We start from the raw sequence: 25,461 nt of genomic DNA, 5'->3' as shown, positions 1-25,461 counted from the left end.
GACATACATGCACCTGGTCTACGGCAAAATGGCGGCGGACCGCCGAAATCGTTTTTCCCAGCAAATCCACCTGCATCTCTGCTAAGTGGCGGTTTATCGATCTGCAGGAGGTACACTACAATTAAGGTAGGATTATACCTCCTATGTCTGCTGTAATACTACAGTCTGCTGGGGTAGAGTGTTAGCTCTCAAACCAAGTCCACTTCCCACCAAACACATACTGTATTTACAAGGGGGACTTTTAGTGTCAGATATATACTGACCATGTATGGAGGGGCCCATAATTCATACTGCCTCATAACGAGGAAAAAAGGGAACGTTTACTCACCATACCGAACCGACAGGCACCCTCTCTTCACAATACCCTCTCCACCGGGGTGGGGGGTTGTGGACCACTCCGGACGCCTCGACTCTGTGGTTCCTGGCGTCCAAGCGAGACTTTTAACTCGCAAGGTCAGTCCCTCCAATGGGACTCCGTCGCGGCCGACCCAGCGCGGAGCTCTGGTCTGCACGCGCTCGTAGGCAGAAACCGGGGTGACCACTGGATCTCAACATCCAGCCCGTCGCCCGGCCCCGCATACTTACTTGAATGTGTCGCGGCCGACCAAGCGCAATGCAATGGTCTGCGCGCGCTCGTAGGCCGGCTGGGGTGACCACTAGTGTCGCCCAGTCCGGCGTTTTTGCTTGAAGATCTCACAGGAAAAAAACACTGGAGAAAACTACCTAAAAAATATTTTTTCTAAAGAAAAAATCTTGCCAGGACCAAAAAGATCCCAGCAAGGAACTTAGGTCCTTACTCCTGACTAGACAGAAAAAAACTGATTCTCTGTAGCAGACAGGAAGAGGATATACCCTCTGGGACTGCCCCTAGGGTGGAGCCAGAACGTTTTTTCTTTCTGCCTAGTCCTACTCCTGTAAAGGGCAGCATAACCCAGTTCTTGTGAATCAAGAAGACTACGTCTGTCAATGAGCGACAGAGAAAAGGAGGAGCAGGAAAGCAGAGTCACTGCTTAATTCTTCTAAAGCAGAAGTAGAGACTGCACATTTAGAGCTCTGCCACACTGGCAGCCATGGGGGTGGTAAAAATAGATGGTTGAGTTATTGGTTTAATGCACCTCCATCGCCCACCTCCTCCAAAGAAGACATGCAGCTGCTCAATGCTGTACACACGGCAGTAACAATAACCAGATAAGTTCACTTTAAAAAAAAAAAAATGTAAAAAAAATAAATAAATGCAAATTTTTTGCAGGTAAAAAAAAATTAGCATTTTAGGATTCATTTATTTTTTAGGAGCCTTGAAAGCTTACACCCACAATCAGCAGGTCACGGGTGTCATACAGGACTCCTGCAGACTGTCAGTGTAAGCTGTCTGCTCGTAAATCGTAAGGCTCAACAGAGCCGTGGTAGTTCATTGAGAACTAAAAGACAACATTTGCAAAGGCTGTCACTACTTTTAGTTCATTCATTTACAGAACTCTGAATCAATGGCACGGTTGTGTGGGCAGAGCCCCACATTGCTGCAATTTTTTTAAATACTGACCGCAGGTACGGGGAGAAGAACCCCCGCCTGCTGTCACAGAGTGTGTGGGGATTGTAGAGCAGCTGCAGGATGGGGAACATGTTACATGTTCCACCATAAAAACAGGTGTATCATGTTGCCAAAGGTGAACTTATCCTTTAAACCCCATTTCAAGTTGGGCAGGTGGTACAGCAGTTGAACGCGAGCCATTCAAGTGAATGGCGGTTTGGCCTTTTCATAGTTAAAACAGGCTGTGAGGAAGCCTTCTGAAAAGCTGTTGCCCATGTGTCCCAAGACGAAAGGTAAAAAAAAAAAAAAAAGGCCAACATTCAGCCCGTGTGTTTGTCGTACTTTTTGGCCGGCTTCTGTTGTACGTATACCCACAGTCAACCACCTCCCAATCTGCACTCTCAGCCAACGGCAGAAAGCACTGATCGGAGTGTTCTGGCGGGGCAGGACAGGGGTAGCCGGGGGCATCTCCCTCTCAGGACACATTAGCTCAGCAGAGGAGATCGCTATACTTACATCACGTAGTATACCAGCTCTGCCTGGATCCAACAATTATTTTTCGTTCAACCAAAAACGAATAGTGTGTACCTGGCTTAAAACTGGCCATAGATATGTTTTTTTTTTTTAATTCAGGCTGTGGTAGATGGAAGAATCCCCAAAACTGGGACATTGTATTCTGAGAACGCACTTAGTTGCCATTCGCTACAGCTGTTGATCGACAAACGTTTTCCAACATTCTCCATCCATGTCTGTCAAACAAATGGCTACACAAGATGGAAATTCAGCCAGTACCTTCTAAACCAGAGGAACGTCAATCCATCTACGGCCAGTTTTAATGAGGTGAAATGTTGTCCCTTCCTCAAGAATATATATATATATATATATATATATTATATATATATATATATATATATATATATATATATATATATATATATATACAAACTTTACACATATTTTGCAAAACTACTGTGGCTAGTGGTCAGTATATGAATTCCTTTTTTATTTCACATTCCTTTACATTGATTTTATTTTCCAGTTACATGTAGACCAAGCTGTCCTGCAAACATTTCCGTTACAGTGCTTGGGATGAACCATATAACACTGCCCCAGGGTGCTTACGATGGTAAACTTTTAATAAACAATACAATAATTAGTGCAAGAAGCTAGACTATTTCTGCACTATCATTGTGTAATAGGGGACGCATACCTTGATTTTTCATGATGTAGCTCACAATGTGTCCAACGGTGTCATTAGTGGTGTCTGCAGCTTCATCTTGCATCTCTGATGAAGAGAAAGTAAGTTAATATTTTAAAGTAAAATAAATGACAGTCACCACAATACAGCAGAATGTACCTGCAGGGGAGATGTGAAAGACTGTTAGGGGAAAAATTCCAGTATTCTTTCAGCAGCAGTTAATCTAATTTCCATCAGCTTTCAGCTAACCAGTGACGGATCATTTATAAATGCTCAGTGAAAGTTTGTTTTTCCTGTTTTTACAGACCGAACTGGAGCATGTGATGTGATCATTGCTGGTGTTCTGGTCACAAAAAATGACCTGTAGCTAAACACACTGAGGGACTTTAGGTCTTAAAATCATTTAGATTAATAAGTAATCCCAGGCTGCAGTCACCAAACAAGATTTTTTATTAGTCGGCAAGCCACATGCTGTTCAAAAACAAATTCAATGCATATACCGTTATGGGTGCCTAAGCTGCGGTTTTACCTCCCCTCGACCACCCATCTAAAAAGAGAGCACGCAGTCACGCAGGGCTGTACACATGCTGCCGCCGGCCGCAATGCTTTGTTTTCCAGCAAACCTTTCACCTTGCTGCATGCGGTAGGCAGTATGTTATCAAATGCCATACATTCAAGTGAACGGGGCCACGCCGCAGTCATAAGCCAAATGCTTGGCTTGCAGCATTGTATTCACATATGAAATGTCCATTACATTTAAAGAATAAAAGAAAATAAAATGAAAGATCAGGAGGTGGAAGGATCGCCTTTTGAATGCTTGGGGTTAACAAGCCTTTAAAGGGGAAGTAAACTCTGAAGAAATATTCCCAGTAATCATATGCCCACTATGTATAACATGTCTAAACTCATCAGGATATGAATTAGCATTATGGGATCTTTCTTACTTGTTTGTGCAGCATGGTTTCTTTTTTAACTGTTCCGGCTCAAGCCAGCGCCATGTTTGTGGTTGCCTTCCGATTCCAGCCTTTCCGCTCTATCAAAGCCAGAATCTCGTGCATGCTCAGTAAAGTTTAATCAAGCCTCATTTTAATATACTGTTACCTTGGCGACAAAGCCTGGCAAACCAATAAGAGTACACATGTAAATATCATCCCTGTGTTAACCATAAATGTCATTGTTCACACCCCTTGTGATGTAGCTGGTCACATGGGGTGCTTCAAGAAAACTAAAATCTCACGAGATTGTAATGCGGTGGAGCTATGCTATCAGAGAGACGGCATATAGATGCACAGACTGTTGTCTTGCTGAGTGTACCATAAGTGAAGGACAAAACGCGCGTATGCGGAGTGACGTCACGGACACAAACATCAGCGATATCTCCTAAACAGGGCAGTTTGTAATACTTTTAAAGCCACCTACATGTAATTATAAAATGCTTTAAATGCAGTAACGTTGGGTGGGGGAGTTTTCTTCCACTTTAAAGTATCATCAAGTTCCAGCCTGTGAATGTTAACACAGATCTGAATGGAAGTGCTGGATGTCACTTTGCTGCCAAGAGGCGTCAGTGCTTCAACACTGCTTATTAAAAGTCTGCTAGCAACTTGTTTAAAGGTGAGAGCGGGAGTCACACTAAGGGCTAATTCACACAATGTGCAGTGAATAGAGTGTTAACGCACAGTCAAATGCCCATCACTACTAGGAGACACACCAAACAAATGTGTGTGTCCTATTCACACTGCAAGGCAACCCGTGCTACAGCAAGCTTAGTTAAAATACAGACATGCTGAATTTGATCACAGTGCACCATACAGGATCACATGACTCTGTACAGCACAATATCGTGTCACTTTGGTGCAATTCACATAATGTTTCGCCAAAAAAGAAGGGAGCTGTGTGACGCACAGAATCGCACACCACACTGCTCCCTACCGCAGTTGGATTCGTACAGTTGCAGGAGAGGTAAACCGCTGCAGTTTATATCTCTGGGCAACTGTTTCTTCAGTGTGAATTCAGCCTAAGGCCCCTTTCACACTGGCGGACCGTTCAGATCTGTCAGTTTTTTTAGGCTGATCTGAATGGATGCCCCATGCATCTCTATGGGGCATCGGATGTCAGCAGGGACATGTCCGCTGACATCCGATCCATCAAATCTGGACAGATGGAAACCCTATTTTCCATTCTTCCAGCGGATCGGATGAGAATGGACAGATGGTTCGTTCCCATCCGATTCCCCCATAGAGAACAGCGGGGACCCAACTGACAGCTCTGTCTCCGCACACAGCGGGGAGACAGAGCAGCCATCCGCCTGCTCAGCTGAGATAAACGGAGTCCGCCGACGGACTCTACAGTGTGAAAGGGGCCTAAATCTGTGTTCAAACTTCCCAAAGTGAAGAGTTCTTTAAAGGCTTCAATAAAGCTGCTCAAAGCTTGCCAAAAGCCTGCTAAAAGCTTCATTAAAGTTTGCGGTGTACGCTGTTCTCAGGAAGCTGAAAACCATCTAAACAAGGTCTTACAGCATTGTAAAAAGCAATCAAGGCTCGTCCATCTCAGAATGCCACTCCTTCATCCCCAGTCCGGGTGCTCCTGAACAAAGGATTACAGGAGGTTGCTATCAAGACGGGTGCAGTTCAAATTTAATGTGTTGCAATATTTATATTTGTACAAAGCAGCTAATTTATTTGGAGGGCCATTTTTCACTCCAACGCTTTTAAAGGAGTTGTAAAGGTTTTTTTTATCTAAATGCATTCTATACATTAAGATAAAACTATCTCTGGGTAGCAGCCGCCGCAGCACCCCCTAAAGTCCACGAGTCCCTCAGCCATCCGGGACTCTCCCTCCTGATTGGCTGAGACAGCAGTGGTGCCATTGGCTCCCGCTGCAGTCAAAGTCAGTTAAGTCAATCAGGAAAGAGAGGGGGCAGGGCCAAACACCAGCTCCGTATTTCGATGGACTACGGAGCTGCAGCTGGGCTCAGGGGCCCCCATAGCAAGGTTCTTGCTGTGGGGGGAACTCGACAGGAGGGAGGGGCCAGGAGCAGAAAAAAGGGACCCAAAAAGGAGGTTCCAGGCTGCCCTGTGAAAAACAACTGGACAGAGGAGGTAAGTATAAGATGTTTTTTTTTTTTAAATAACAAGGAGACTTTACAATCACTTGAAATCGCAGAGCAGTCGGAGAGATTCGGCACTCCGGCCACCCTGTGTTGATAGCTGGTTACGGCAGTGTGGTGCATGAATCAGCGCACTGCATCATCCCCATTTTTTTTTTTCTTGTACCAGATTTATCTCAAGTGTACAAAGCATACACTTCATTCACTACATGTTAGGCGGCACAATGCACTGCGCTGCCTGACACTGCCGTGAGAGATTCAGGCTGGTGCGCTAGGCTGTGTAGCAGTGTGAATGGGACACATAGGAAAGAATGGTTTCCTGTGTGTCCCCGCGGTGACAGACATTTTACGATGTGATAAAATGTCTGTAAATCACCCCACATAGTGTGAATTGGCCCTAGATGGGCTGGCAAGGCATTTCAATAGCAAATAAAAACGCACACATGCAATGTGGTGCATTGCAGCTTAAGTACGCTGCCCACTACCATTCTAACTAGCACTGCTAAGGACAAAAATTTGACAAATAATGTGCAGAAATTGCACACCATGCAAGGTATTTGAACTCTTAACAGAAAAGGAAAACATTAACGGGTATGCAAAAAATAGAAAAGAGAAATGTGGGATTCCTTTCAAGACCTAACCTGTCAGCAGCCAAAACAAGACACGGCAATGTAAAGTATTCATTAGCAAAATAATGCAGACGATAAATGCATCCTAGGCCAGGGGATTGCTATGCAGATTAAAGTGTCTTACCCATCTTTTCTGCTGATATTTTTTCTTCTTCAGGTTCTGCTGTAGTGCAGCGATATCCTTTCTTCTTGAGAATGTGACAGAGCAGAACCCCCAGCAGACCCATGATGAAAAAAATGGGGACCAAGATAAAGGCAACATATTCCGGATGACCCCCCCCGCCGCTATTATTCCCTGCGTCACTTGTGCTTGCTGCCACCACAGGTTTCAAAGATGGGGAGATGTCTGCAGAAGAGATACATCAACAATCAAAATATGAACCAGTAATTAAAGTGGAAGAAAACTAATTATATTTGTTTTTAAAAATATTACTTAACCCCCCCCCCCCCCACCCCCCACCTGTGTAAAAAAAAAAAAAAAAAAAAAAAAAATCTGTATACAATTATTTATCTGTTCCAGCCCAGTAATGTGATCCTGCATTTCTATGTAAGGAAGCTCTTGACAACTGCTCTGAATTCCAGAAACCACAGCGTCACTTATAGCTCAGCCATTGCTAGGGCTCCCTCCTCTTCCCTGCAGCAGCCACTGACTGAAACAGGGGAGCCGATGCTGCAGGTTCACATAACCAAACTGAAACACATTCAAATAGATAAGTACTCAGATCTTTTCTTTTTTTTCTTTCAAAACATTTTATTGAAACATTATTAAAGCAAATTAATACATCAGAGAATCAGATAGCCACCTGTGTACCGACACCCCCAACGGGGAACTTGCTGTGACCGAACACAGGGGGCAGCCACCAGTCAGGTATAGTAGCCAAGCTAGGGCAGATCGACAAAAACTGGCCAGCAGGGAAGAGAGCAGCGGCCCATAGGCGATACGGGTCTGTCAAGGAGGGGCAGGGAGAGGGAGGAGGGGGAGGAGAAGGGAGAGGGAAGAGGGGGAAGGGAGGGAGAACTGGGGGGGGGGGGGGGGAGAAAGGGTGTGAAGGAATAGAGGGTTACAGAGGAGCCGAGAGTGAAGTATAGCAAATTGTAGCAGCTAACCCTGAGGGGAGAATGCCAAATACCGACTTAGGGAAGGGAGCGTCAGGTGATGGTGTCAGGTTATGGGGCAGCACTAAGATTCTGAAATTCTGGTAGGGTCGTGAAATGTATCCAAGGTGCCCATGATTTATAGTATTTGTCAGTGGTGTCTTTGGCCTGGGCGACAATGTCTTCCATCCCCGCAACTCTTTTCACTCGACTTAACCATTGGGGCGACTGTGGGAGGGGTGGTGGACAACCAGTGGCAGGGTACACACATCCTGGCTGCGTTTATGAGGTGTAAAGTAAGGCATTTTTTTTGTAGCTGGAAAAGGATAAAGAGGTGTGGTGAAGCAAATATTGCGCCGGGGTAAAGTCAGGTGTGTAGGTGGTGATGCGGGGAATTATGGAGTGTACCTCCACCCAGAATGGCTGGATGAGGGGACACTCCCACCATATATGCAGAAGGGAGCCTCTATGCAAGCCACATCTCCAGCAATTGGGAGAGTTGGTTGCCGAAAACCTGTGTAGCAATTCAGGTGTTCTGTACCATTTGGTGTAGAGTTTGAACCCCGTTTCTTGGGCAAGTACGTTTAAGGATCCCTTGTGCATGTGATAATACAGTATATATGTTATCCCAGTCCTCCGAAGCTCAGATCTTTTCTATATAGGTTAGTCAGAAAAAGTGAGATCGTTTAAACCATTAAAAAGGGATAAAAACATGGACCTAGCCTGCACATCGATCCACACCTCATTTTTATTGTGGCATAATAAAACGTAACCAACATTGCTACTTAATAGAATACAATTGCATTAACCCTGCAGTCATGTTAAAATTTCCTACCAAAAAAAAAAAAAAAAAAAAAAAAAAAAAAAAGGTAGCTACAATTACCCTTTGGAAACACAAACACATATGCAAAAGCATGCATTCTGTCACATGTTGAGGAAGTCTATAGAAACGAATAAGCTGCCAATGCACCAAAATGTCCTGAAAATCATACATGCCACAATATTTGTATGGTGTGTTGCAGTGCATTTTGGTGAGCTGCAATGCATTTGCAGTGCTTTAATATGTTGGGGTGCTATTTAAAACGTATGTCACTACAACGCATGGAATGTATATTGCGAAGCATTAATGCAAAGCAATAGTGTAAACAGGCCCTAAAAATTCTTGTGTATTAAAATACTCTCTCAGTAACCATAACAGTTCTACACACTTGAGTCAGCCATAGTTGGAATCTCGGCCGGTTCAGCAGGGACTGACCAAGATTCAAACCATGTATGGGTAAGCTGACTGTACCCAAATTGATTGATCGATCAATCAATCAACTTAGGTACAACCAGCCTGTCGGATTTTACATGCGATTATTGCTAGAGGCTATTGTAGCCGCTAGCAATAATCTGTGCTCTCCCGGCGGGGAACGGCGGGGCGGAAGCTGTCCTCGCCGGATGAACACAATGATTTCCCGGGAGGGATTCCCCCATCAAAACTGTGTTGATGGGGGAATTGAGCTGTTTTCCTGCAGGAAGGAAAAATGCTCCGTCTATGGCCAGCTTATACCTATCTGCAAATACTAATTAAACAGAGACAATGGTTGCTAACAAGTAAGCTTTCAGCTTATTTGATGCCGATTTACAAATGACTCTGGTTAGTTTATTGACAAATTACTGCTATGGCATTTTCTCAGGGAGACTTTAATTCTTCTTTAAACCACATACAGTATCTCACAAAAGTGAGTACACCTCTCACATTTTTGTAAATCTTTTATTATATATTTTCATGTGACAACACTGAAGAAATGACACTTTGCTACAATGTAAAGTAGGGAGTGTACAGCTGGTATAACAGTGTAAATTTGCTGTTCTCTCACAATAACTCAACACACAGCCATTAATGTCTGAACCGCTGGCAACAAAAGTGAGTACACCCTATGTGAAAATGTCCAAATTGGGCCCAATTAGCTTTTTTGCCTCCCCTGGGTCATGTGACTCGTTAGTGTTACAAGGCCTCAGGTGTGAATGGAGAGCAGGTGTGTTAAATTTGGTTTTATTGCCCTCACTCTCTCATACTGGTCACTGGAAGTTCAACATGGCACCTCATGGCAAAGAACTCTCTGAGGATCTGAAAAAAAGAATTGTCGCTCTACATAAAGATGGCCTAGGCTATAAAATTGCCAAGACCCTGAAACTGAGCTGCAGCACAGTGGCCAAGACCATACAGAGGATTAACAGAACAGGCCTCGCCATGGACGACCAAATAAGTAAAGTGCACGTGCTCAGCATCTAATCCAGAGGGTGTCTTTGGGAAATAGAGGTATGAGTGCTGCCAGCATTGCTGCAGAGGTTGAAGGGGTGGGGGGGTCAGCCTGTCAGTGCTCAGAACATACACCGCACACTGCATCAAATTGGTCTGCATGGCGGTCATCCCAGAAGGAAGCCTTTTTTGAAGATGATGCACAAGAAAGTCCACAAACAGTTTTCTGAAGACAAGCAGACTAAGGACATGGATTACTGGAACCATGTCCTGTGGTCTGATGAGGCCAAGAAACTTTTTTGGTTCAGATGGTGTCAAGTGTGTGTGGCGGCATCCAGGTTAAGGAGTACAAAGACAAGTATGTCTTGCCTACAGTCAAGCACAGTGGTGGAAGTGTCATGGCCTGGGGCTGCATGAGTGCTGCCGGCACTGGGGAGCTACAGTTCATTGATGGAACCATGAATGCCAACATGTACTGTGACATAATGAAGGAGAGCATGATCCCCTCTCCCTTCAGAGACTGGGCCGCAGGGCAGTATTCCAACATAACCACCCCAAACACACCTCCAAGACGAACATTGCCTTTCTAAAGAAGCTGAGGGTAAAGGTGATGGACTGGCCAAGCATGTCTCCAGATCTAAACCCTGTTGAGCATCTGTGGGGCATCCTCAAACAGAAGGTGGAGGACTCCAGTGGGAACCTGTGAAGCTCTGGTGAACTCCATGCCCAAGAGGGTTAAGGCAGTGCTGGAAAAAAATGGTGGCCACAAAAAATAGACACTTTGGGCCCAATTTGGACATTTTCACATAGGGCCTTTGTTGCCAGCGGTTTAGACATTAATGGCTGTGTGTTGAGTTATTTTGAGGAGACAGCAAATTTACACTGTTATAAAAGCTGTACACTAACTACTTTACATTGTAGCAAAGTGTCATTTCTTTAGGCCCCGTTCACACTGGGGCGAGGCTACTTGCCGGGGCGACCTCATAGGTCGCAGCGCGCTGCTCGCACCGCGACCTCGGAGCGTCCGGCACGGACTTCATAACATTGAAGTCTATGCAGGTCGCCCCAAAGAAGCTCCGGACCCTTTTTCTAAGTCGGAGCGACTTATGTCGCTCCTATTAGAATGGGTCCGCAGCTTCTCTATGGAAGGCGACCTGTTAGGCGACCAGGTCGCCTGACAGGTCGCCCCAGTGTGAACGGGGGCTTAGTGTTGTCACATGAAAAGATAAAATATTTATAAAAATGTGAGGGGTGTACTCACTTTTGTGAGATACTGTATGTTGGTTTTTTAAAAATTCACACAACCATGATCACACCTTTCCAATATAAAAACAAGGAGAAAGTCAAAAGCTTGATACATGAAGTTAGATATTATCCTGAATACAGAATCTACTATTACAATTTAAAATATATTATAAACCAAAACTTTTTTCTTTAACTACTGGTCCAGATGGCAAAGCTTTTACCAAACAGAAAATATGGGGAAATTTGCAACAGGTAAACCAAAACACAAATCTCACAGAGGTTTTAGAGCCGGTTCACACTGCCGCGACCTCTAAGTCGCCTCATAAGGGGCGACTTCTAGCGCGACTTTAGCGCAACTTGTGAATTTTATTACGCGACTTATATGATAGACGACTTTGTATTTGGCCAATCAGAATATGATGGTTCTGGGTCATGCTCAATCACACAAAAAAAAGTTCTTAAAAATTGTCGTTTTTGATAGAGAGCCAATTATTGAAAAAATTATTGAAAAAAAAAAAAAAAAAATTAGATTTCTTTGGATTAGGGTCTGGGGGGTCTAAAAAGTGTACCTGTGTACATGTCCAGAACCAGAAAAAAAGAGCATTTTTCTTATAATTTTTATTAGAACAGGAATATGTCTTCTCTCCACCTGGCCGTTTTTCTTGCAGACATTTATCGGTCATTTTTGGAGGCAGGCATGACTTTTTTTGGATTTAGTGTCTGGGGGGGTCCAAAAAGTGTCCCTGTGAAGTTTCATCTCTGTAGCATTAATACAGCAGTGTGGCGGCTTCTCTACACCTTGCACTTTTTATTGCTGGCATTTATCGGGCATTTTTTTGGCGTCTCTGGAGGCAGGCATGACTTTTTTTGGATTTAGTGTCTGGGGTGTCAAGAAAGTGTACCTGTGAAGTTTCAGCTCTGTAGCATGTCCAGAACCCACTGAACCCACACTGCTGTATTTATAATTCTAAGAAAAATGCTTTTTTTTTTTTCTGGTTCTGGACATGCTATAGAGATGAAACTTCACAGGGACACTTTTTTGACACCCCAGACACTAAATCCAAAAAAGACATGCCTGCCTCCAGAGACGCCAAAAAAATGCCCGATAAATGCCAGCAATAAAAAGTGCAAGGTGTAGAGAAGCCGCCACACTGCTGTATTAATAATTATAAGAAAAATGCTCTTTTTTTTCTGGTTCTGGACATGCTACAGAGATGAAACTTCATATGGACACTTTTTGGACCCCCCAGACACTAAATCCAAAAAAAGTCATGCCTGCCTCCAAAAATGCCCGATAAATGCCTGCAAGAAAAACGGCCAGGTGGAAAGAAGACATATTCATGTGCTAATAAAAATTATAAGAAAAATGCTCTTTTTTCTTGTTCAGGACCATTTTTATGGAAAGTCGGATCACACGTCGGATCATAAATCGCTTCAATTAAGATAAGGAGGCAACTCCCATTAAAGTATATGGGACAAGTCGGATCACAAGTCGCCTCAAAGTAGTACAGGACCCTTTTCTGAAGTCGGAGCGACTTCAGTAGTGCCAATTAAGATGGCACTGATTGATTAACATTGCTTTTGTTATGTCAAGCGACTTGGGGCGACTTGAGGGCACACAAGTCGCCTCACAAGTCGCTCTAGTGTGAATGGGCTCTTAGACTTCCTCTACTCAGTGTTTTTATTTCGGTTTGCTTTGTTGTTGTTGGAAAGTTTCCCACACCTACTGTATGGTAAAACGCTGCCTATGGTTTAAACCTCTCCACTGTAAAGAAAAAAAAAAAAAAAAACAGGATTTCACCACCACAGGATTTCACCTGGTGACTTTTCCAGTGCCCTGCCTGTGCTTTTCCAGCTCTTTGAGCATGGAAAATTGAGAACGACCATGGCATCCAAAAAGTGTTCGTTTTGCGCAAAAGCGCTTTTAGACGAACTGGAAAACCGCGACAGCGAAACTGAGTTACTTGGAGAACAGAGCGTTAGCGATTCGTAGGAAAATTCGTCATCAGGTACAGAAAGTGACAACAGTGACGATTCTGATGTCTCTTTCTGGCATATCGCTCAGTTGGAAATTCTGAAGAATAATTTGATAAACTTCCCAAATTCCACAAGCTATGTGCCATTTTAAAATTTGGTCTGTATGAGACAGATTCCAAGTAAGCTCAGAGACAAATGTCTTCATTGCTGTTCGACTAGAAAAGGCAGAAGCTGAATCAATTTGTCCTGTAAACAAGCTTGTGTACAGAACAAAATCTCTGGACAATGGAGTTTCTGGTGCTCACTCACACAGCACCAACCAGAGACAAACTGACCAATGTTTACAAGGACTTCCAGGTCTCATAATTGTGTATTGTGAAGACACATGGTATGTTTTCCCAGGTGTAGGGGAATAAACAATATTGTATTCCCCATCAGGATTTGTATATCTGTCGTCTTCAGCTTTCAACACTTTTTAGAAATTAACATTGTGTTAGAATTTTTTCTTCCTGTTTTAGCACTGGGTGTGGAGTCTTGGCATACACTGTGAGATAGCTGATTGGAGGAAAGGTACCCGCCCTCCACATAGGCAGAGGAAGGAACATACATGCAGAGTTGTGCTGCGAATAGACCAGCTCTCTGCTAATCAATCTCTATGCACCCACCCAGACACAAATTTCCAGCTGCTTATATCTCCTGTGTCTGAGAACTTGTCAGAAGTTATTATGCTGATAACAGAGGAATGGAGCAGCAGAAAGACACGGCACTTAGGGCTTTGGAGAGAGACAAGTAAACACTACAGATATATGGGCCCATGTCAAATTTCATGAATGGGGCTTACATTCACTTTAAAGTGGAGCTCCACCCAAAAGGGAAACATCTGGTTTAAGCACTCCTCTCCCCTAAATATGCCACCATTGGCATGTCACTTTTTTGGGGGGGGACAGATACCTAGTTTTGACAGGAACCTGCTCCCACTTCCGCTCACACCACCTAGGCGCCTCAAGCAGAAGTTCTCTCCCCCTCCCTCTTTGCAACCTTGTGGGACACATCAGAGGTCACAGAACATTGCTCGACCAATAGAGAAGCGCTACGCGGATTAGAAGCCGCAAGCTGTCACAGCCGGGTGGCCACACTTGCAATGCCGGTGCTGCGGAGAGGAGAGGGAGGGCAGTGAGGCTTCAGGTGGCCGCATCACTAGACCATGTGACAGGTGAGTGTGTATTTAATAAGTTAGCAGCTACACTTTTTGTAGCTGCTGAATTTTAACAAACACAAAAATGAGTGGAACTCTGCTTTAATATTATAATATTTTGTTTGTGTACATGGAATCAATATTGTTAGGAAAATGTGTGTGTTATAATGTTACCATACCCAAATAATAGTTTATTGTGTGGGAATTATGTATATCATTAATATGCGATTTTGAAATCATGCCATCTCTGAAGTTAGAAGTTTACATTCTAATACTGCTACACCAAAAAAACATATTGTTCTTGTATTGGAGGCACTGTGATTTGATCGATTTAGCTGACTAAATAATCGTTCAGGCATTCCTTGACGAGGTGCAAATGTGAATTGTGCAAAACACCAGCCAAAAAAGTAAGAGGGGGAAAAACATGGGGGTTCCACTTTAACCATCGGCTCTTCATTGTTTCAAAACCATTTAAAAAAAAAATCTTTAAAACAGACATTTTGGATTATTTAGCAACCTACATTTTTAAAAGGCCCACTGAGTCCTAAATCAAAGTTTGAGGTTAGCATATATACACAGCAGATTATCCTCGTATTGTGTAAATTTATTCAATCTTGTTGAACTCTTTATGATATTAGTAAGATTGTCATTGCATTTCATATCTTTAGGCTCCATTCGCACCTGAGCGTATACTTTTCAGGCGTTTTTTCAGGCTTTATTCAGGCGTTTTTTGCAGGTGTTTGGAAGCAGGCATTGATATCTAACAAAAACGCTTGTAATCTGCCAAAAAAGAAGCTCATGTAATTTTTTGAGCTTCAGGCGTTTTGCTTCAGGTGGCAAAATGCTCATATGTGAACAGGGGCCCATGAAATGAACAGAATTATGCTTGTTGGGCGTTTTGAGACTTCAGAGATGAGCGTTTTACAAGCTGAAAACGCTCAGGTGTGAACAGGGCCTTATGGCAATAGGTACAAACAGGCAAGTCAAACTTGAGAGGAAATAAACTTTAGCTATTTGCTGGAAGTTATCTCTTCTGCAGAACATGTATAAGCAAGAAACAGCATTAGCCACATCACAACCTTTACATAAACCACAACAAGGTCATAAAGACTAGGGAGATAAATCAAGTGGAGGGAGAGCCACAGGGTTGCAGTCCAAGGACACAGGTGAGGGAATATAATATGGGGTGGCCCCTTCTGCTAATCTTTCTTTGTCAATGCTGTCATTTATTTACATTATACAAATGTCGCCAACCTCCCCCAAAAATAAACAAAAAGATAAGGGGAAAAAAAAAAAAAAAAACAGTGAGACTTAGACCCCATTCACACTGCCGCGACCAAAAAGTCGCCTCATAAGGGGCGACTTGTTAGTGCGACTTCAGCGCGACTTTGCGCATATAATACTTTGTATTTGGCCAATCAGAATATGATTCTGCTCAATCACACAAAAAAAGTTCTTAAAAATTGTTGTTTTTGATAGAGAGCCAATTATTAAAAAATTTATTGAAAAAAAAAAAAAATGAGATTTCTTTGGATTTAGTGTCTGTGGGGTCTAAAAGTTGTACCTGTGAAGTTTCAGCTCTGTAGCATGTCCAGAACCAGAAAAAAAGATCATTTTTCTTTGAATTTTAGTAGCACAGGCATATGGCTCCGCTCCACCTGGGCGTTTTTGTTGCAGGCATTTATCGGGCATTTTTTGGGCATCTTTTCTGGTTCTGGACATGCTACAGAGATGAAACTTCACAGGTACACTTTTTAGACCCCCCAGACACTAAATCCAAAAAAAGTCATGACTGCCTCAAAAAATGCCCGATAAATGCCTGCAACAAAAGCGCCCAGGTGGAGAGAAGCCATATGCCTGTGCTACTAAAAATTCTAAGAAAAATTATCTTTTTTTCTGGTTCAGGACCATTTTAATGGAAAGTCGGATCACAAGTCGCTTCAAATAAGATAAGGAGGCGACTCCCATTGAAGTCTATGGGACAAGTCGTATACAAGTCGACTCAAAGTAGTACAGGACCCTTTTCAGAAGTCGGAGCGACTTCAGTAGTGCAAATTAAGACGGCATTCATTGATTAACATTGCTTTTGTTATGTCAAGCGACTTGGGGCGACTTGAGGGCACACAAGTTGCCTCACAAGTCGCGGCTGTGTGAATGGACTCTAAAAAAGTAATTTTTGGGGGGAAATTCACAGACATGTAAGCAAGGACTTCTGAAGCTTAGCAAAATGGAAGAATTACAAGCTTTGCGTATCCATGGTATTATCCTAAGACAACGCTGACTCTGTACAGAAAACCAACTGTCATCGGTAAGCCTTCTTGTAGCTTAAAATAGAATATAAATATAACAAACTGTGAGGTAAACTGTATGCAAATACACATTAAAAGTTGGTTTACACAAAACCAGTTTTAATTACATTCCTGGGGAATTGTTTACAAATTGCTGATGATGAGAACAGAACATACTTAAAAACCAGGAGTTCCACCCTGGATTTTTTTTTTTTTTTTTTTAATACCCCCGGGACAGTCAGGGCTAGTACATTCCACAATGGCTAGCCTCTGATCTGTCCCGGGTTGCACTTACCTGTTAGGACAAATACTTACCTTGAAAACGTCTTGTCCAGCGCTGCCATCTCAGATGTGGGCAGCTTGAAGCCAGTGAGATCCCCTTCGGCGTCTTCTTCTTCCGCCTTCTTTGGTCCCACGATGCTCTGCGCCGGCCCCGACGTCACTTCCGGGTCGCGCGCGGCATGCCCAGAAGCTGTTTAGAAGGGGATGACGCGCGCGACCCGGAACTGACGTCGGGTCCGGTGCAGGCGCAATGATTCCTGGGAGCTATGACGTTCAGCTCCCAGGAATCATTGCAGAGCCAGGAAGTGACGACGGGCCGCGGCCGAGGAAGGAGGAAGAAGGAAGTAAGGTAAGTATTTTTTCTTCGTTACGAGGCAAGTAAAAAAAAAAAAAAAATATGCGATTATCCATTTCTTTTTCAGGTGACCCGGAGCAAGAAGATGGAGGTAAGTATTAAATTAGGGTGGAACTCCACTTTAAAGCGGAGTTCTGGCCTGAAAAATAAAATTTAGATAAAAATACCCCCGGGACAGTCAGGGCTAGTGCATTTCAGCAATGATAGCCTCTGAACTGTCCCTTGGTTCACTTACCTTTTAAAAGAAATACTTACCTTGAAAATTTCTTCTCCAGCGCTGCCATCTCAGGTGTGGGCAGCTGAAGCCAGGTGGAACTCCGCTTTAAAATAAAGAGGGTATAATTGGGAACAAAATTTTGAAACACACAGCAGTGTTTCTATTGTGTACCCCCATAAATTAAAATTGATGTCTCCAAAAAGAGAGCCAATAGAGGGCCACAGGCTGCACAGAAAAGTTAGTCAAAAATCTGGGCAGGGGTATGGAGGTGTCCCTCTAGCACACACAGAAAAGGATGCAATGGGACTACTAGAACTAATGAGTGCAAAATCTGTAACATGGTAGCCAATCAGCGTCCAACATCAGCTTGTTCAATTAAGTTTTGACAATAGAACCTGGAAGCTGATTGGTTTCTATGCACAGCTGCACCCTAGCCCCGCCCATAGATTGGACTGTGCAGTGAGCTTGGCAGGGAGGATCCAGCTGGATGATTGACAGCTCAGAGCAAAAGACTAATAGACAACAGCAAAATTAGCAATCCATGACGCACTGCGTCCTTGTCCCAGTTCATCAGGAACTGGCTGAAATGGGAACATTGTGTAGCCAGCTTTAGAGTACAAACTCATTCCTCATCCTCTGTTCCAGTCTCTCTCCCTGGTCTGTGGATCTCCATACAGTGCTTTAATTAGAGGGAAACAGCCTGAAAACAAAGAGCTACAGCTGTGCCTTCCTGGAGAAAACCCATAATGTCCTGCAAATCCAACGATCTGTGCAACCTGAATTAAAGGTGAAGGTTACCGTTCCACAAAAATGAAAAGGTGAAGTAGCTCACAGCGCCCTCCCCAATCCCTGAGTCCCCACTGCACCTATACAATATGAGCACCTTCTCCCACTCCCCACCCAATGAGGCTGTGTAGCATCACAGTGCAAGCAAAGGGGAGCGATAATTGGTGGGCACAGTCACCTGACCACACTGACCAATGAGAAGCTCTTCTGGGTCTCAAATTTTCAATTGTGCAGAGTGCTACACCAGCTTGGGTAGGCGGCAGGAGAAGTTGATTGTAATAGAGAGGTCCTGCTGGGATCAGAGGATTGGGAAGGGTGCTGCGAGCTAGTTCACCTATTTATTTTTCTGAAAAAAAAAAAAGAATTTAGCCTTGAAATGTCAGCTTGTAAATAAGGATTTTATATTCATAAGAGTTGTGCTGTTTTTTTTTTTTTTTTACAGGCGAGTATGGCTACTTTTGGTCAAGTACTCGCTGATACAGAGTACGATATCTTTGCGGTGTGGTTTTAACCTATACAAAATTAGGCTCAAATCGCACAGCAAAGAATCACCTGCAATTTGAACAGGAATGCAGTGCAATTTGCAGTGCAGTGGGTTTCCCGCACTGCTGCTGTGTGAATTCATGCTAATGTCACTATGATAAGCCACACAGCAGTGATGGGGGAAAATGCATGTGAATCAGACAATAAATCGCACAACATTTTCTATTCCATACTGCCATGACATGCTGAAAAGGTAATAAATACTTGAACACCAATTATAAGCATGCATGGGAAATTTGTGATTGCACTGTTATCACAAATTGTAACTTCCTGTAATATTTTCACAGAATTTCTTGTTCACGTAATATATCATCCAGATAACGTTCCCCCTTAGAAAGTCAATGAACCATCAGGAAAGGCCACATACTGCAACGGGAAAAGGGCGTCCAGTATGTGCCACATATAGCTCTGTCCTAATGACTACTTCTTTTCCAAGCAGCTGATTTATCAGGCTGAAGCATGCATCCTGTATGGAGTAAAAAGCATCACCTATACAATACCTTTTTCCCCTTACTCCCTCATTATCAGCAAATTTCAATAAATTAGAATCTTTTTTTTTTAGATCCATAATAAGATTCCCATAAGACTGCTGCTTAAAACCAGATGCCAGATTATGATGGTTTTAAATTTAGTGAAATAGCGTTACGGGGACATTTTTCTCATTTCCTGTCCATCTGTTACTTGGACAGGAAGAAAGGAGTCTATTCCACAAGGGAGACACAAAAAATGATTAATAAAAAACTTTTTTCAGCAGAAAGGAAATTATCAGAGTGAAAGAGATGGAATCTCCCTTGCAGGGAAACGGCAACAACAACACTGACATCGTTTTGAACCCTCCCTACAGAAAGCACAAAAAAAATTAAAATTGAATGCAGTTTCCTTTAAATTTGCATATATTTTTAGCATACAACTACTGCAAGTATCTGAATTTGTTTTGATATCAGCCCTTATCATATCCTGCACAGACAGGGAGGGGGACTGACAGCACTATACGCTAATCACGCGATCCTTCATGTTTATGCAATGATCTTGAAGGTTGGATCTTTAGGATGCCACTTGAAAGCAATGAGCGCTTTAGCAGTTGGCGTTTGTTTGTGTTGGTGGTCCTTTACTTCCAAGCATCTGACATTTGTGAACTCCCCCAGTCATCTGGCCCAGCTTCCAAGTTTACAGATGTTTATAAATATGAAATCTCCACATTAAAGTGGCGTTCCAGCCTCGGGGGTGAAATTTAGATAAAAATACCCCGAGGACAGTCAGGGCTAGTACATTCCACAATGGATAGCCTCTGAACTGTCCCGGGTCGCACTTACCTTTTAGAAGAAATACTTACCTTGAAAATTTCTTCTCCAGCGCTGCCATCTCAGATGTGGGCAGCTGAAGCCAGCGCGATCCTCTTCCGTGTCCTCTTCTCCCAGAATGCGCCTGCACCGGCCCCGCTCGTCACCTCCGATGCAGGCACATCATCCCTCCACAGCTTCTGGGCATGCCCAGAAGCTGTTTAGCAGGGAATGACGTGCCCGCACCGGAAGTGACGAGCAGGGCCGGTGCAGGCGCATTGATTCCTGGGAGCTATGACGTTCAGCTCCCAGGAATCAATGCAAGGAGGAAGTGACGGCGTGGGCCGCGCCCGCAAAAGGAGGGAGTGGAAGAAAGGCGAGTATATTTTCTTCAATAACAAGGTAAGTAAACCAAAAAAAAAAATCGTAATTATCCATTTGTTTTTCAGGTGACCTAAAGCAAGCGGGTGGCCCAAAATCGATTTTGTTTTGAAACCAGCTTTAAAATGACAGAAGCCAACTAGGTACAGGAGAGAGAAAATGACATTATACAACTCTTGTTTTCCAAGGTTAGCAATAAAACGTTTGTGGATTTTTACAGCCTTTTGTGCACTTGCTACAGGGACAAAAGTCTACTGCCCTCAGTGCTCCAGCTGGCAAGAAGCAGGTCACACAGGTCATGGTATCCCAGAATTTGGCACAGCACACACTAAAAGCTTTAGAAAAGCAAAAAAAAGGAGGATCTAATTATAAAGCCTTGTATGTGAACTTTCTTAGGAGGAGAATCAATCACAGTCATCTAAAAAAACTTACAGACATGGGAAGATTCTTCTGCAAAGAACGTTTGTGGTTTGTCCGATTCACCGTTGTCATAAACTGCGAGCAGGCAGGCTCTTTTATGCATAAGAGAAGCACAGTGCGGTTTATTTACTAAAGCTGGAGAGAGCAAAATCCGGCTCACTTCTCCATAGAAACCAATCAGCTTCCAGGTCTTATTGTCAAAGCTTAAATGATCAAGCTGAAGTCAGAAGTTGATTGGCTACCATGCACAGTTGCACCAGATTCTGAGTGAAAGTTTTAGTAAATCTACCCTAATGTGACTTTTGCCATAAAAGAAACCTACCTGGCCTGCTTGCAGTCTTCTTTGGAATGTACAGCCCCAATTCCACAAAAGTTGGGACGCTGTGTAAAATCTACAGAAAAACAGAATGCAACAATTTGTAAATCTCAAATTCATATTTTATTCACAATATAAAAAACATATCAAATTTTAAAAACGGAGAACATGTACTGTTTTAGGAAGAAAATAAGGTCATTTTGAAATTGATAGCAGCAACACGTATGAAAAAAGTTTGGACAGGGCAAATAAAAAGCTGCCACTAACAAGGACGATATGGAAGAACAGTTTGCAACTTATTAGCTTAATTGGCAACAGGTCAATAACATGATTTGGGTATCATCTTAGCATCTTAGAGAGTCAGAGTGTCTCAGAAGTAAAGATGGGCAGAGGTTCACCATCTATGAAAAGCTGTGTCTAAAAATTGTCGAACAATTTCTGAAAAATGTTAAATTGCAAAGTCTTTAAATATATCATTAACAGTACATAATATCGTCGAAAGATTCCAAGAACGGGAAAAAAACCTGTGCACAAGGCCCAGGGACAAGGCCGAAATGCAATATTGGAAGCCTGTGATCTTCGGGCACTCAGATGGCATTGCACAGTAGCTAAGTGGTTAGCATCTCCGCCTAGCAGCACTAGGGTAGACATGCTGGTAGGTTAATTGGCTCCTATCTAAATTGTCCCTAGTATGTGTATGTATGAATGTGAGATAAGGACCTTCAATTGTAAGCTCCTTGAGGGCAGGGACTGATGTGAATGTACAATATATTTGTACAGCTCTGCATTAATTGTCGGCGCTATAAAAAAAACCTGTAATAAATAAAATAAAAACTGGGAGGATTCTATGATGGACATCATTGCATGGGCTCAGGAATACTTCCAAAAATCACTGCGTGAAAACATCATGCAAAGAAGAAGCCATATCTGTACATGATGCAGAAACATCACTGTCTTCTCTTGGCCAAAGCTCATTTAAAATGGTCTGTTGCAAAGTGGCAAACTGCTCTATGATCAGACAAATTTAAATTTTACATTTTATGGCAACAAGGATGCCGTATCCTCTGAACTTAAGATGAAAGGGGCCTTGCGAGTGGTTATTAGCGCTCAGTTGAAAAAGCCTGCATCTCTGATTACTGCATTTAGAATGGGCAGCTTGCACATCTGGAAAGGCGCCATCAATGCTGAGAAACATATCCAGGTTTTTAGAGCAGCATATGCTCCTATCCAGATGACAGACTTTTTCAGGGATGGCCTTGCATATTTCAGTAGGACAATGCTAAACCGCATACTGCATCTATGACAACAGCATGGCTTCATAGCAGACGAGTCCAGGTGCTTAACTAGCCTGCCTGCAGCCCAGACCTTTCACCAATTGAAAATGTTTGGCGCATCTTGAACTAGAAAAATTTGACAAAGAGCACCCAGAACTGTTGAGCAGTTAGAATAGAATGGGGGAGGGGGAGGGGAGGGAAAGGGAGAGGGAGAGAAAAAAAAAAACAATAAGACAGTATTTAACCAAAATGTATACAGGGAGGACCAGAGCAAAGGGGGAGAAACATTTAACTGGTGCTGCATTGTGATGCCTTTTCTTCTACTTTATGACTTATAGCACTTTGGATATCCTTTGCTGTGTGTTAACTTTTACTTTGTGTATATTTTTAAAAAGGTTACTTTTTCCCAACCATGGGCAAATGAGCATACGACCCAAAGTTAAGGTTTGGCATGAGGTCCTTTGAAGGTAAAAAAAAAATTGCTGTTGCTAATATTTATATTTTCTGTACTTAATATTTTCCATAAAATTTGGAAACCAAAAAGTACATAAAACGAACATAAGCATATTAGCTTATAGGTACTTGAGATTTTTAGATCTGCTTTTACAGTATCTGCGCTGAAGGTTATCAGTTCCCAGCAGAAATATAGATATCTACAGTTTCTGCATACAGAGTAGAGGGTGTCATTACAAGATTAGACTGCATCCTAAACCGTTCCACAAACAAAAAATCTAAAAAAAAAAAAAAAAAGAAGTTTAAAGCGGTTGTAAAGTTTTTTTTTTTTTTATACCATAAAAGCAGGGCTTGACAAACCCCCAGGCGCCAGGCTGCCCAGAAGTTTTGTCAGTAACACATTTTAATGTAAAAAATGAAAAACACCCAAGCACACAAAATTTCTCCTCCTCCCCAACCCCCACATGTACGAATGTTCAAATGCACCTATGCCTGAAAACGTCAATTGCAATAGTTACATATCGCCACACATGCCGGAATGAGAGCAATAATTCTAGCTCCAGACCTTCTTCGTAAACGCCAAACTGATGACCTAAGGGGGGCTGTTAAAGTGTCGTCTATGGAAAAATAGAATTTTTGTAAAATCTTACCGTAAAATTCCTGAGTCCTCTGACAGTCGCCGCCCATTGATACAGTCTTCGCGATTGGGACGTCCCAAAGCAGTGTAGATGTGAGGGGAGGGAAGACACAACCTTAAAATAGGCAACGTAGCACCCAGGTCAGAGAAAAAAACTGAACTGAACCAGTGGGGTAAGTAAAGCTCAACAGGAGCTAACCCAGGGAAAAAATGAAATAAACCCCATGACTAAGAGACATTAAAAAAATAGCATATCTCTTTAAACCACTGCCGCACTTAAAACCTTGCAGCCAAAAGAAGCATCCGACGATGCCAACACATCAAGTTTGTAAAACTTAGAAAAGGTGTGTACAGACGACCAGGTCGCCGTTTTGCACACCCGAGCCACCGACACCTGGTGGGCTTAGCCCAAGAGGCACTTACCGGGAGGAACCCGACCCTTCATCGAATAGGCCTGCACAGTCGTCTGTCTGATCCAATTGGCCTTTGATCGTGGTCAGCACCAGGCGCTGATCCACCTTAGTCTGTAGGAAGGCCAAAACCCTCACCACTGAAAAGGAGTGGGGATGAAGACCTTGTGACTCACACCAGGCAAAATATGCCCTCCAGGTGCGATGATAAATCTTTCCAGAGGAAGCTTTTCTAGCTTTTAGCAAGGTAGGAATGGCAGCCGACAGGGTACCCCTGTTTCTCAAGACTTGGCTTTCAACAGCCAAGCTGTCAAAGCCAGCGACTGTAAAGCAGGATGGAAGATCGGTCCCTGAGACAGAAGATCGTTTCTTAGTGGAAGCCGCCAGGGAGGCTCGACAACCATCTGCATAATGTCCGCGTACCAAGACCGACGCGGCCAGTCTGTTGCTACCAGAATCACCAGCATCCGTCTTGAGGCTAACCTGCGGAGGAACCTGGACAACATTTGAATCGGTGGAAAGGCATATATCAGCCGATACCGATGCCACGGCACCACTAACACGTCCGAGGCGTGCACCAGAGGATCGCGAGATCGAGCCACGAACCTTTCCACTTTTTTGTTGAGACGGGATGAGAACAGATCCACGTCCGGAGACCCCCACCGGATACACAGAAGGTGAAACACCTCCGGGTGTAAGGACCATTCCCCCTGGTCAAGGGTATGCCTGCCAGTTTTCCACACCTGGAATGTGGATAGCCGAAATCGCCGGAATGTGCGATCCGGCCCAAGACAGAATCTCGGCCATCTGGCCGCCCAGGCACTCTAGGTGCCCCCCTGATGATTGATGTACGCCACCGCTGTGGCGTTGTCCGTCTGCACTCCTACAGGGCAGCCCTGAATCTGAGCCGACCAACGGAACAAACAGAGCTTGATTGCCCGGAGCTTCAGGACATTTATCGGTAGGGAAAACTCCTCCCACGACCACGTCCCCTGGACACAACTCGTGCCCAGAACTCCACCCCAGCCCGACAGGCTGGCATTCGTGGAGAGCCCCGTCCACAATAACGGCCGTAAGGACTTGCCTTGTGTCAGAATCGGTGACTGGAGCCACCACAAAAGATCCGATCTCACCTGGTGGCTTAGAGAAATCCTTCTTTCCAAGACTTAGGATGCCTGTCCCACCTGGTAAGGATCTCTGCCCCATAGCAGAGCCTGCACCGCAGGAGCGTCCCTGCAGGGACAGGGAAGGTAAGACACAGGGGGCCATCCCACGGCCATGAGAGGGATATTAAAGCAAACTTTACATGTACCGCCATCTCCAGAGTGGGCCCATTCAATACCCCCTCAAAAACCTGTTCCCAGGGACAGAGGGGTAGTAGTACTCACCATACCGCAAACGTGGGCACCGCTTAGACACGGGACACCTCCCACCTGGGTGGGGGTGCCGTCAGCCAGGAAGGATGCTAGCAACGCTGGGCGTTCCGACGTTGAGACATCACAGCGAAGATAGAAAAACTTTGCAGGCTCGTCGCCGCTTCTAGGGGCACTGTCGTTGCGAGGCCTGGGCGTACCAAAAGCCTGCAACACTCGATGGCAGAC

General features: G+C 43.8%; 1 protein-coding gene across 1 annotated transcript in view; it reads right to left on the bottom strand.

The window, feature by feature from the left end:
* The window catches only part of RELL1 (RELT like 1), a 106,566-nt gene that overhangs the window by 37,534 nt on the left and 43,571 nt on the right, over nt 1–25,461 (bottom strand). Inside the window, exons 2-3 of the mRNA XM_082252812.1 lie at nt 6,586–6,807; nt 2,739–2,813 (exon numbers count right to left, since the gene is read on the bottom strand). Coding sequence (XP_082108938.1) covers nt 2,739–2,813; nt 6,586–6,807 — 297 coding nt within the window. The remainder of the gene's footprint in view (nt 1–2,738; nt 2,814–6,585; nt 6,808–25,461) is intronic.

Source organism: Pelophylax lessonae, assembly GCF_965119305.1.
Source record: "Pelophylax lessonae genome assembly, chromosome: 1".
Taxonomy (NCBI): domain Eukaryota; kingdom Metazoa; phylum Chordata; class Amphibia; order Anura; family Ranidae; genus Pelophylax; species Pelophylax lessonae.
Note: the sequence above shows the minus strand (reverse complement) of the source record. Positions and strands in the feature narration are given on the sequence as shown.